The following is a 14,190-nucleotide window of genomic DNA, read 5'->3' as shown; positions in this document are numbered from 1 at the left end:
TTTACAGGATTACAGTCACACAGTAATTACTGCCTTCCAATACTGCATATGTCAGTATATGCTGACATTCTTCCAAGACAGACATACCATAGGGATAAATTCTGACTATAAATACACAGTTTATATTAGTCCAATTATGTACAATAAAAGACAAATTCTCCCAGTATAAAGCAATAATACTTAGATACACATTTGAGTTAGAGACCCACTTCTTCAACGAAGTTTACATATAAAAAATAAGGATACCAATTACTTTTAATAATATTTTCATCCTTTAGTTTCTTGTAGAGCATTAAGCAAGACAAGCACTGCTTGTTTATAATATATTATTTGAAAACATCAGGATATTGTCCTTCCAGTTACAAAAATATAATTAAGTCCTGCAGAAGTTTTATCGAATTAAAAAGTGTATCAAAAATACGGATCAGCATTTTAGACCACACGTGAAATTATTAAAGTAGTAACAAATGTAAAATTATTTTAAAATACTATTTGCTGGCTCAGCAAGCTGCTGTGATCTCACACAGAAGCAGATCAAAGCTCAGTGAGAATGGAATGGCCACGGGTGCACTGTGGCTCTGAGCTGTAACACCACATCTATCAGCGTGGCTGACCAACAGCCACAGGGAACCATCTACAGCTTTCTGGTTCAAAGGACAGAAAGTAGAAGGGTGGCAGTGGGAATTCTGGGAAATTACCAGAAAGAGGTATTAATTGAGCAAAGGGTAAAAGGGCATTTTTCACCCATTTTATTTACTTGGTGGGAAAACAAGGCCAGTGCGTGCTGCACAGCAGTGGCACCAGCTCACTGGGCACAGCCCAGCTCAGGGCAGCCCCAGGGCATCTGTTGCATTTGTTCTCCCAGTGCTAGAATAGCTTCAGAGTCAAACCATTGGGTTTATATGGGAGACAAACAGGGTCGATCTTTTTACATTTTGCATGGTTTAAAGTGCCTGATCATTAATCCAAATTAATGTGTTCCTGAGTCAAAGGCAGAAGCTTGGTAATGCATCTGAACTGCAGCCAAAGCTGTGTCAGCTGTGCATCTCCCAGCATGCACATCTGAAAGGCATTTCCATGCTCACCTGTGTCAGCAGTTTCACAGTTTTCCAGCAGTGAAATTTGCTGTGAAGTTATTCACTTCTAGAACATTTTGTGTGGGTGCTGGCAAGGTGGGATGGATCAGCACTATTATGTTTGGTCAGGTAAACAGGGAGAGCTGGAAAAATGCTTATCAGCAAAGTAACCTGTTGCTTTCCTCTTAAGACTTGTGAGAAAACGTAGGTAAAGTATGAATTTATCTATTTCAGTACTGTTCTACAGCAGCACTAGAACTGGCTCAAAGACTTTTTCATGTTTTTGCCTGCCCAGGAACTATCTCACCATCTATGTACCATGGGCAGTCATAGTTCTGATTCTTTATCTATCTCGTCCAGGTAATATTCATCATCTGTGGTCGTATCGGAGTCCGAGTCTGAGTAAGCAGCTGGGTCATCCTGATAGATGTCAGGCAGCTCCTGGGGCGATGAAGCAGCAGAGGATACCTTGCTCCCAGCAGAGCTCGAGCTGAAAAGCTCTGTTCTGTTTATGGAAGGGGTCTCTCCATCTCGGAAAGCACTTGGGTTGTTAAGTAGACAAGGTCTCCACAGTCGCCCTTCTGTGAGTGACCTCTTGATATTTTCCAGGAAAGCCAATTGTTGTTCTTTGCCAAATATGCCAAATTCAACAGAAGGATACATCAGATTCCTTGTACTGTAACACCGTTCCTCGTCCATTGCCCAGTTTTCATTCTCATCACAGGACAACACCTCTGAGTAAGATTTATATCTCTTCCCACTGTCTTTTGGCAGAATATTGCTCCCAGAGGCAAAGGTCTCGTGGGAATCTTGAGCACAAATACTCTCAGAAAAGTGACGCTCACGCTCATATTTCGCACAAGCCTTGTGCAACAGTTGGCTATGCAAGTTTGCATTTCTTAAGCTGTTGGATTCAGAGGCATTCTGGCGTTCAGTGAGCCCTGTCTGAGAAGTCAAGTTCTGCTTTGGACATATGTCTGCCTGCAAGCAATTATTTATAAATGTGTTTGAGTTTTTGTCGGTTAAAAGGGGCAAAGGAAGAGTGCAAGCACTGCTGCTAGCTCTTCTTTTCTCATCATCTGTTGGGTCCAGTGCAGTAGCGCTGGGTGAGATGGGCTGGCTTGTGTTTTCTAACCTGAGATCAGGTGTTTGGGAATTCTTATTTCTTGTGGCTAACGCTTTATCTGGAGATCGGGTTGTAAGACTTGCCCTATTTTCCACTTTCACTGTAGGTTTTTTGGAACTGGTGGCCTCCTTCTGGGTGTAATAGCTTTTAAGAGTCCTCCAATTTAAGTTGTTAACAAGTAAAGAAGGATCAATCACACTTTCACTCTTATTAATCTCAGCTGTTTTTGGTATTTGTGTATTCTTGTCAGAGTCCGGACTGTCATTCTGATTTTCGGTTTCAGATTGCAGAAGTGACTGATGGCAATCTGCTGAAATCAGTGAGTCAGGGGACATGCTCACCTCTAAACAAGTGGCATTTCCATCATTCTGTGAGAAAATATTACTTATGTGTGGTTTGGGAGGTAAATTTTTACTTGAAAATTTTCGACTTGTTTTGCAAACAGCTGCCAGTTTATTTTTAATTGAAGGCCTGTTTTTCCTTTTTTCTATATCTTTGATTTTGTCTCTTGTGCAGTCAGAGAGAAGCTTGTTCTCATTTTCTATGTTCTGTGTTAATTTTTGCTCTTGTGTAACCCTTAAGACTTTGTCTTTATTGCTAACATCCAGGCTGCCCTTACTGTGCTTCCCTAATGTCTGCAAACCACTACAGTCTTTATCCATTAGAGTACTTTGCAACTTTTGCTCTTTTTTAATTTTAGAGTTCTTTAACTCACCTGTATCTGCACTAACCGCTTCATCTGGCTGAAGTAGTGCATCTGCACTGGAAGCTGTGCTAACCTCAAATGCTTTCTTCCGAGATTCTGAAGGCATTTTGCTAGAAGAGCTTACATTGTTTGCATTATTTCTTGAACTGCCAGCTCTTAACTGCAGTCTGCTGCTTCTGTTATTATACAGAGGGGTGGTTTGGTGTGGGAAATTTACTCCCTGTTTCACTTTGGTACTACCCCTGCCTTTGTCCTCCCCGGGTGGCAGTGGGACATCAGCACACTCTGTGTGGATCCTTCCACGAGAGCCCTTCTCTCTCATGTGGAGAAGCAAACTGTTCTGATTTTTATTCGTACTTACTGGAGCAGGCTGAGAGCAGTTTGCAGAGTTTCCCTTCTGTATGCTATTCTTACTCGTTGAAGCAGAATAAAAGCGATTCTCTGAAGGTCTGCCTGGTCTGGGAGGGGTTGGTAAAGTGGACGTTCGTGGTGTGGCAGTCTGAGAAATTTCCTTCTTTTCTTTCGGGTATGTTTCTGTATTTTGGTTGTTTGATGCATCAGAAAGGCTGTTACCCGAGTTAGCCACTACTGCAATGGGTTGTGGACCACCTAAAGAAATGTCTTTTGTTGCCACATCAGAAAGTACATGATCTGTTGATGAAAGATCTGTTGAACTGTCATTTCTACTATTTACCATGCTCACTGACTTGGAAGTACATACCTTCTCAGAGTCAGGAGATAAGTGGGGATTCTCTTCTTCACAGTGAACTATAGATTCTACATTCTGAGGTGTGACTGGAGCTGAAGGTGCTTGGTCAGAAGAACAGGAAGGCACCTCTTTTTCCAAAGGACTGGGGAAAAAAACATCTGCTAAATTCACGTGACCTTCACTCTTCTTTTTTTGTATTCTTGGTGACTGAGAATTTTCGCCGGGAAGAGATAAATCTGCATCCTCTGCATTATCCCTAAAGAGGTTACAAAATGTTTTGGAATGCCTCCGTGGCAACGTGTAATAAATTGAAACTAGCTCATGGTACTTGACATGATCTTCATCAACACATACTGTAAACGTGCTTGTAGTTTTATATTTCTGCAAACAGTTTCCCCTTTCCTTACAATCTGAAAACACAGAGGATTCTCTTTTGCTTAGATGCTTACATCTGTCTGTCAGCTCAACTGATGTACTGCTGCTTGTCAAATCATTAGGACTTTTGGTTAAAGGACTGGGGTAATGTTTCTCTCTGTTGCTTGCAGCAACATTTAATGGTGCTGACCTTAAGAAGGAATGTTTTGAATCTAAACAAGACACATCTCTTTGACTAGAACAGGGATATGCTCCACTTGGAGTTTCAGACCTTAAACAATCATACATGCTTCTTCTATTATCTCTAGGGAAAGAGATGGGTGTATCTGACATAATACTACCAGCAATGCTAGCTGATTTTCTTGGTAAAGTGTAATAAATAACAAGTGGATCAGAGGATTTGAGGCTGCTTCTCCTTGGGGAACCAGTGATGCTGCAGCTACTGGTATGTCTCAGCAAGCTGTCTTGCTTGTGAAGCCTTTCAGTACAAGGTGAATGATTCCCTGTTTCTCCATTTTCTTTTTCAAGGCAAAAATAATTTAAACTATGTTCAGGGGTCTTGGGATCTCCATCAAAACTATGTGTAGAAGTACTTCCAGAATTTCCCTGTTGTGGAGAACTAGCATTGAATAGTTCACTACAGTTCTTAGTAACTAAAGTGCTCGTATTTTGTGGTGTTTTCTGTGAAGTCTTTTTGGTAACGCCCATTCCACTCACTTGAGCTGTTTTTCCAACTCCGTGATAAAGTGCTGGTGGCAAACTTTGTGAGGAACTGGATGAACTGTCAGGAGGCCAGGAGGACAGGCTGTGACAGTTTGCTAGTTTTTCAATGGATGGAGCGGAAGCAGCATTTGGCTCTGCAGTCTGTCCCTCTGGGGCAGCTTGGTTAACTGCTTCTGCACTCTGATTAACCTGTTTGACACTTCCTCTTCTCACATAGTGCAGATTATGTTCCCATTCTTTCTGGCTTGGATGAAAAGATTCCTTTTTGCTCTTGTTAGCTGGCAAAGTACAGGGAGACTGACTGAATACACTGTTGGGTGTGCAATTATTTTCCTTCATTTGTACATTTCTTTTACTGCTGTTTGTTGCAATCATTTTTGCAGTATCTGTTCTGGCACTGACTTGGGTTTGTCTCTTTGATCTTAGTGTGTTAAAGAGAGATGCATCACTCTGCAACATAGCAAAAGCAGAGTTATTCAAGGGTAAACTCTGGGTATTGATGTAGGTTGTATCTGCTTGTTGAGAAACAGACTGTAAAGGCATGTCTTTGGTGTCCACTTCATCTGGCAGTTTCCTACATTCAGCCTTTTCTAGTTGTGTAATGCCTGCCTTAGTGCCTCTTTGAGTAACGACTGAATTCCTGTTCAGTCCTATAGGTTTTGTTTGGTCCTTCAAATTAGGTGAGACAGATTCATCACTTCTGACAACAGAAGAAGAAACTACAGAGTTACAGCTTAGCCATGGCTGATGGCCTTCAGTGAATTCTGAAAAAGCTCTACTTGCACTTCTTGTTAATGTTTTAATACTCGTATTTTCTGGAGAATACATGTGAAAATCATTCTGCAGGTGCTGGGAAGCAAACTTAGCATTTCTTGTATATGCCAGCTGTTGGTCATTCAAATTAGCCATCATCACTTCAAATCTGGTATCAGGAGAAATAAACACGTTATCATTGTAGTATTGAGGAATATCAGTCCAAGAAAGATAGCTCTCTGTCTTCCCATAAGGAGAATTTTTGTGGTTTGAATACAACTTGCCATGAGAAGAAATATCTCTACAATATGATCTAGAGAGATTACTTTCCGATTGGTAGAATGGACAATTTTCCCAGTTATCAAAGGACAATGGAGAAGTGGTTTTGTCAGGGCAACTAATTCTACTGAAGCAATTACTGCTTGAAATAGATCTCCTGTAGTGGTGTTTTGAGTGGTAACAGGCATATTTCTCCTTTTCTTGCAAAGAACGAGGATATCTGCCATGGTCTGTAGCATGAAACTCCACCAGTGATTGGGTTCTAAACATCTTTTCTTGAGTTGATCTTTGCCCAGGAGTGTCTGGTGTATTGTTCCATACAATAGAAGACAAAGGAATTCTTTTTGGGTTTTGTCGACCAAACCTTGGTAGAAAGCCATTGTTGTTCTCCCTTGCCAATGGACACTGTAAGCTAGATGCTGATAGTTGATCAGAAGGTACTGATGATGGACATCTCCGAAGGGAACATACCGAGTAACTTCTGCCAGCTGTACCCCTGTCCATGTAACTCTTGTGCCTAAATCCACTGTTGTGTGTTATGGAAGGAGGATACAAGCTACCTTCTGAAGAGCGCCCAAAAGAAACAGAAGGCAGCCTGCTGCTTCGCAGATGAGAATTTCCATCAGCTGGATCACTGTATTTAAAGTCATCTTGAAAGGCTGTCTGTTGCCAGTTTATATATGCACTGTGCAATTTCCTTGGTCTGATGATGATCTTGTGTTCATCTTTGGCTCTTATTGTTCTCAGTCCATCTGGGAAAAATGTGCTGGGTATGTCACTCCAGTCATTTCTGAGTTGCCCTCGATTAGCAGTGTGCCTCTTCAAAGTGGGGAAGGCATCTTGATTGTACTGCACACTTGATGCACTGCTAGTAGAATCTGTCCTGTCCAATGAATCTTGGGATTGCTCCTGGGCCAGCTGATTATCTAGGTCACTAAGAACTGCACAAGAGAAGCAGATATTTGGTTTTGCTTTCTGTAATAATCTTCTGAGTATTTATATAAAAGGACTATATAAAACTGGTTTAGAAAGGACTCAGCTTCTCAACATGCAAAGCTGTTTCCAAACCATGCATTCTTCCACAGGACCTTTCAGTGGTCACTGATTAAGAACACAAGAAAGAAAAAAAAAAGCACTGCTTCTGGACTAATCTCAAAACTGCTTTTTATGTAAATGTTAGGCTTTATGCTATTTAGAAGAAAACTAAAACAATTTAAAGTTCTTCCTCACTAGCTAAATGTGTGTGTATGGGCAAACTTCCCAAATCTAGTCTCTAAGTAAATAGCCCTGAAAAGATTTCACAACACTTGTAAGTAAACAGGGAGCCCTCTGTGTGATCACAACATACAGTTATGGTCTTAGTGGAAGGGAACATAAAATTCTGCAAGCCATTTGACAAGCATATTCATAGTCTTGTAAACCAATTTGTTAATTTGCTCAGTTAAGATATTCAGTCATGAGACTAGCAAACAGCATCATATTTAAGCATTTCTTTTCTAAATAATTATGCATTTGCTGATTGTATTCTTTCTATATTTTGAAAATACAGAAGACATAAGTCAGAACCAAATGGATTTGGCTGTTTTGTTACAGCATTTCTTAACCCAGTCAAATAAAAAGACTGACTGATCAGTCAATACAAATCTCTGCTAATCATATCAAATCATCAAGAAAGCATTGCCAGGGATGTATAGGTGGAATAAAAAGGAACAATTTTTTCTCTTTTTCTAAGTTTCTCTTCAGCACAGGAGAGAGAGGAGTCCTGACAGAGCCAGTTTAGTACAAGAAAATAGAGGAGTTATGACTGATAGGGAGTTATACGGTTATGACTGATGCCCAGGAGCATCAGTGATGGCTATGTGAGTTTCAGGAGAACCACTGTCCAGCACACAGTGCTCTCCTCTTCCAGCACTATCAGCTCACCCACTGCTTCCTGATCACACTTTAAATTCCAGCTGTGAGCTCTTGTTGGAATTCTGGGTGACCGTAATTCCGTAAACTGGCTCTGATCTTGCCTCACTTCTCAGCAGAAAGAAAAAGAACTGGCAAGAAATGATGATTCTTTCAGAGCCACAAAGGTAACTGAAGGCCTTAGTGCCTCTTGCTTCTATGGCTTGAGGCATTAAGTGCATAAATGTACGCTCAGTGGTTCATTACAAAAATCACATGTGCAGGAAACCGGGATGAAATTCTTCTCCCACAACTACGTCTACATCTAAAGAAAGCAATAGGGACTTCAGTCAGACTAAGCAGAGAGAAATATACACAGTCAGATGTGATTCTTCTCAACTGAATCTGTACAGGATGACATACAGACTAAGAGGGAAAGGTGACCTATCTTAATATTTATGTCAGAGCAGACAAAGTCAGCAAAAAGTAGCCACTGCACTAGAAGTAATGAGCCATATCTTTGCAGCCTATGCATTTGCAGAAAATATCAGAAACTAGTCACCACAGTCACCTCTGGCAGTCTCTGTATTAGAATATATTAGTCTTTATATTAGAATAAAGTTAGCACGTTCACTCACCACTGAAAAACTCCTTCTCTAGCTGTTCGTTCCACTCCTGGGTGCTCTCTTCCATCACTGGATCTTGTTTTACATCAAAAGAATGACCACTTGTATCAGCTGACACTGGGGCATTACATGTTTCAGCCTGTTTTAAAGTGTAAGGCAATGTGATTTTAGTTGTAAGCGTGGGTTCAAATCGCCAGCATCCTGTCACATCACAAAGCACGTCACAAATCACAGAGGTCAGTAAATTCTTTGTGGGTCCAAAATTGTTTTTAAGATCAAGCGCTATGTTATTAAAATATACAACTAAGGTTTTGTAAAATTGCATCCATTTTCAAGGCTCTTACTCATGCAGAAGAAGATTTTCTCATCTGGTCCTCATACTATATTATGTTATGGATACACTAGTTACGAATAATTAGGGGTGCTGTTCACTTATTTTCTTCCACATGCATCCTTTCTGCATCTTTTCATTTACAACTTCCTAAGTACTTTTTTTTTTACCAACGCATTTTAAAATTTGCAAGTTGATCTCCCTAAAGAAATGTAATTATTATTTACCACAGTCAATTTTCAGATTGCAGATATTCTCTTTCCACATCTGATATATTACACCATTTAAGTACTACACCAAAGCCATTTTGAAAGGCTGTGATAAATGACCTTAGAAGCAGGAAAAATGTTTCCCTGTTCCCCATGGGTCTGAGTCCAGCTTTTGTGCCAAGCTGGAGAGGTTCATGTCCCATCCCCAGTTCTCTCAGCTCATGTTCTCAGGTGAGAACAGCAGACAGCTGCTGAACTGCTGCTTTATTTTAGCTGAGGTCCTTACCCATTTTTTTAATTAAACCCCTTACTACTTTTTAGCTCTCAATATTTGTAATATTTTAGCTGTAATAAACTATTTATACAATAGTCAGGATTCTATGAATCTTTATGAGATCCGTCTCCATCACATATTACTAAAGATTATCCCTTTGTTTTTGAAGTCTGAGAGAAGGGTGGTGGCTAATTTACCTCCTCTATACCTTTGATTATATACTGTACACATTCTTAGTCCCCTCTGTGGTTATACCATACAATTGAAGAGGAGGAAAGACATGTTAGTAATACAGGGCAATAAAGTAATTAAAATAACAAATATCATCCTTGGAGGAAATCTGTTTATTGCAACAGAGAACACATACATTACATCACATATAAATTTGTTTTTTTCATGCTTGAATTGAGGTTGTGCTCATAACTTGGAACATCCAGTCAAAAGGATTTCCTACTGTCAAAATTCACATTTACACGTGAATCCCATGTGTGGAAATGGTGCAGGAGCAGGCTCTAGCTCAATGCCTACCCATGCCAGCTACTGTTTTCCACTACTGTACAAATGAAGAAGAAGTCAATAAACTATTTATTCAAAGTGAGTTTGATCTGTTTGTGCTTTGATTACATCTGACAAAATACGTTCAGATTTTGGTCCGTGAACTTATTCTTGCAGTTGTTTCATCACTAGGAGAGAGCTGAAGCCTGTGGTTTCCTGGGTGTTTCATTTCATTGCCACCAACAGATTCACAACATGGTTTACTCAGTGTTTAAAACAAGAACTGGGAGAACACTACTTAAACAGGTATTATCCCAACAGCCCAAAGGAAGGGCATTAGTATTTGACAAGCCTGGGATTTAAACACTGCTGGGAATAAAGTCAATCTGCTACTCACCATTGCCACTTCTCCCAGCTTTGGCGCTGTGCTCGCAGAGTCGTCATATCTGTAAGCAGAAGGATTTAAACGTTGACTTGGGAAAGGTACCTGGTATCATTTTACCTGGTAGTAAATAAGCAGCAGTTTCCCTTTAACAACTACCAACAGGCACCGGTAAAAAAGACTGCTTCATGAAGAACCCACCCCCTGCCAAAAAATCCTGCTGACAAAAAAAGGCTGAGAAAATTTACCATTTGGTTTGGCCTTGTCGGTTTGCAAATGTTCTGGTTGTGAGGCCAAGAATGAACTCAACCTGCTGATAGCTCAGTGCTTCCAGCAGCCGCAGCCATGGTTCACATCCAGCATTACAACGGGATGTTGCTACTTCCTTCTCCAAACAACAGTAAGGTGGTAGGCACCACAAGCAGCTGGAGTTGACTAAATATAAATAGGTAGCTGGTTTACATCAAGATTTCTACTGCTTTTTCCCTTCCATATTTCCCCATGTAATGAATCACAGAATCATAGGGGTTGGAAGAATCCTCTGGGGATCACCAAGTCCAACTCACCACTACATCAGCCCTGCCCTGCCAAGGGGGGCACACAGCAGCACATCGGTTTTGGTGCAAACTTGGAACTTGCTCACTCAGAACAGCCCTCATACATCCATTTTAAACATGTTCCCTGAGGACGATGAGGGAACTGACTGCTCCATGCGCCGTGCGGATGGCAGAGCGCGCCCAGCAGCACTCACTGCACACTGTGAGCATGCAGCTCCACAGGCATACCAGCAGAGAAAGAACCAAAGAAACGCAAACACTCGACCTCACTAAGTCCATTCTGCTCTTCAAATCCTTGCTTTATGAACAAGCACACCCAGACCCTTCAAAAGCCCCAAGGGAAATGGGGCTCAGTTTCTGCTCGCTGCTCACCCTTCCTGGTTGCAGAAACTTTTTTCCCAGGAAGTTCTTGAGAGAAAGTGAAGGAGGGACAGAGGATTCTGCTCATTCCTGTTTGCCTCAAAGCCTTTCTGAACAGCCTTGTTCTTAAGCTTTTAAAACCTCCTCGTGCTCGGGCAGACTGTTTTATTGTGCCTCGGCAGCAAGTAGGAACCGGCTCGTTGGCAGGCTCACTGTGGCCAAGCCTTCCTCCCCAAGTGCTTTGTCATTTGTTTGCAATGTGCTTGCGGGCAGGGAAGAACAGTTGAAAGGTGTAATTTGTTTTTGCTTCTGTAATTGTGAACTTTAAAACCAAGATTCCTCTCTGTCGTGGGGTTCAACTGAAACCAATGGAAACAAGGCCGGTGATCTCAGAGGGCTTTGGACCAGGCAATCCCATTCTGAGAGTTCTCCTTTTTTCTGGAACCATGAATGTGAACAGCCATTCATTCAGTGGGGGACCTCTCCTTGTGAATTTACAGAATCAGGACTCAGAGGTGTATGTAACTCTTCCTTTAAAGCAAAACTATGTCAAATATGTTTTAATGCTTCTACCACAAATCATGAACTAAACATATTCCAGAATTTTTACAATGATTTCCTGCAGAGCAAGCTCAATGAAAACCTCTGTCTTAGCAACTCACCTTCATTTTAATTCTACGCATAACAAAAATGTAAAAGCTTGGCCAGCAGTTCCCTCCTTCAGCTTTGCCATGCAGAGCTGCTCCATGCTCACTCCCCTCCCATGCACTGGGTGCAAAGTGACTGCTCAGTGCATGGAAGTTCACACGAAACAGGCCCTTCAGTGAGAACCCTCTGCTGTAGTCTAGGCAAAAACCCAATTGTCATGTGCACTCTGGCACCATTTTAAACCCCTCCACGTCTTTGTTGTCACCGTTCCTTGAGAAATAACAGAAATAACTGGCAGTTCGTCCTGCCTTGTGCTCCTCCCTGCCAAGCAACGCAGACAAGGTGACTTTAATCTCTTCCCCATGTCAATCTCTCCACCTCCTAAACTGCCTCTTCTTTTTTTCTTACCTTTCAGCCTTTCAAAAATTAGAGTTCTATTATCTTCCAGAGAATCACCATTTAATTTTAGGAATAGGTAATACAGTTTCTCTCCTTGTTAAGGCTATTAAGCAATGTTTACATTATTTCTCTCTCTCACACACACACACACACTTGTAAACGTTATTCACAATCAGAAAAGGAGTTAAACTCTGCTCGAAAATATTTGCTATCAAAGACCCAACTACTTACTTTGGAAAAGCAGTTATTTGTTAAACATTTTCACTTACAAATATACATATATATATGTTATTGTAACAGAACGTAAGACTAAATGTAGGACTCTAAACTACCACTACTGATAACAGTAATATAAATCCACGAATTGAAATCTGCTGCAAATTGCTGTTTTCACTGTGGCACCTGTCTTCCCCAGGCCATGTCCAAGTTAACAGACTGTAATCCATTTTCTTCTGTACTCTTCTTATCAGTGTTACCTGAGAAGCCAGCCAAGCAACACACACGTAACCCCAATTTGTTGAAAACATAATTAAATAGCATTTCTTTTCCAGCATGAATAGCACGTAATAGAAGAAAGCAAGAATGAATTCAAGAACACTGAGCACCCTTGAACCAAATACGATCAAATATTTTGCACCTTCAGATACAAACCTTTTATTAGCATCTTCTGTATCTCCACATAAGCACAGTCTTTTCCGCAGCATCCATAACCATTTTCAGACCAAAACACCACCACGGCTGATGACACTGTCTCTCCAACACAAAAAGGACCCTCTGAATGGCATTAAGCTAGCTCAAGCTTCTGCCAGGCAGACTTCTCCGCAGGACTGGCACTGCTGCCTACTGCTGTATTGCTCTGACTCCCTGGAATAACTCTACCTGGCGAGAGGCAGATTATTTCAGCACACTGCCTATGCATCAAGCAAACCACATGCCACGGCAACACCTAGAAGAGGGTGGGGGAAGTTTTCGACAGAGAGGCGTGGCTTGAAAATGTGGCAATCGGCTCAGCTACACGTCAGGACTGACTTGTTTATTTTTCTGGCTGTGTGCTGCAAGAAACCAAAGGCATCCGAATCTAAGATAGGATAGATTTTCTGTAGAATAGCGAGATAAGTATATATTAGAGGAGATGATGCAATGAGCGGCATGACTTATATTTTTAAGAAACCATTCCAGTGCTTAGCTCCAGCCTAACCCTTTTGCATCAGCACACTGGCATGAAGAGCTCCAGCTCCCTGAGCCAGGAGCCTGCTGGCACGGCAGGAGGGACTGTGGGCACCCGCAGCCTCGCACCACGTCCCAGCACATGGGGCGGTCCCTGCCAGGGAAGGAGGAAGGAGCAGGTGACATGTACAGGTGTCTGCTATAAAAGTCTACAAATGCTTTGCGTTTTTTTCCTATGCTGTGTTGCTATGTAGGAGAACTGTTACCAGTAAACGTCCACAAAGCTAACCTTGTTGCCTTCACTCAACCTCTCTTTATTTGCTTTGATCCCACAGTGGCATGCAGCTGTGCTACAAAACCCATGCATCCCACTGATCAACATTTCCTGATGCTCTCCTTCCTTGTTTACCAGAGCAGTTCCTTGTCCCAGTGCTGTACCACCCAGGGACCAGTCCAACACCTTCAAACAGCGACAATCAGCTCTTGGTGCCAAAGATCTCACAGCTTCATACTTGGATATGAAAGCACTGAACGAAGCCTGTTCACCTATCTTTCCCAGTCCTGAGCTTAAATTGACCAAAATGTACACAAGAAGAGTAATATTTCATTCGGCTCATGATTCGGCTCACGGTGGCACCTGGAGAAAGGGACCACATGGGACAAAATAAGGAGAAAATAGCCTAACAAGTTTGAGTGTAGCCCCCATATCCTTTGAGCAGTGGCTTTAGTCCTGTGGATGTGAGGGGGAAGGATGCTTCTCCCAGCCCTGCACACCAGCACTGCCGACGTGCTGGTCCTCGGTCCAACTCCACCTGAAACCAAAGCCCTGACAAAGCACCAGAGACAAAAGAACCAGGAGCTGCCCTATTTGTCTGGATGGAGTTCCAGGCACAGCTTTAAGCTGCCTCTGGGCCAAAAAAGTAGGAACTGCTGCGGCAGGGCTGCCTGGGGCCCATACTCCCTGCACAGCCTGGGAAAGTGATCTTCCCTGTGATGATGCCACTGCCAGAGGGCACCAGGTCCCTGTGCACCATACACCTTGTCCTGCAGAGGAACTAAACAGAACCCAGCCACTACGTCCAGGTGTTGCAATACACCCAGAACC

The 14,190-nt window shown here is 42.0% G+C and overlaps 1 protein-coding gene across 3 annotated transcripts in view; it reads right to left on the bottom strand.

The window, feature by feature from the left end:
- Positions 1–306: 306 nt before the first annotated feature.
- EXPH5 (exophilin 5) overlaps positions 307–14,190 on the bottom strand; it is a 33,357-nt gene continuing 19,473 nt past the window's right edge. For 2 of the 3 annotated variants that reach the window (XM_031606194.2, XM_090133886.1), the window contains exons 4-6: positions 9,970–10,018; positions 8,276–8,402; positions 307–6,688 (exon numbers count right to left, since the gene is read on the bottom strand). In XM_031606194.2, coding sequence (XP_031462054.2) covers positions 1,404–6,688; positions 8,276–8,402; positions 9,970–10,018 — 5,461 coding nt within the window. In that variant the 3' untranslated portion in view covers positions 307–1,403. Of the gene's footprint in view, positions 6,689–8,275; positions 8,403–9,969; positions 10,019–12,569; positions 13,011–14,190 lie in introns of those variants that run through there. The other variant, XM_090133887.1, reaches the window with a different exon arrangement.

This window comes from Phasianus colchicus, chromosome 1 (genome assembly GCF_987193195.1).
Source record: "Phasianus colchicus chromosome 1, bPhaCol1.hap1.1, whole genome shotgun sequence".
NCBI classification, from domain to species: Eukaryota; Metazoa; Chordata; class Aves; order Galliformes; family Phasianidae; genus Phasianus; species Phasianus colchicus.
This window is presented reverse-complemented; position numbering and strand designations above follow the sequence as displayed.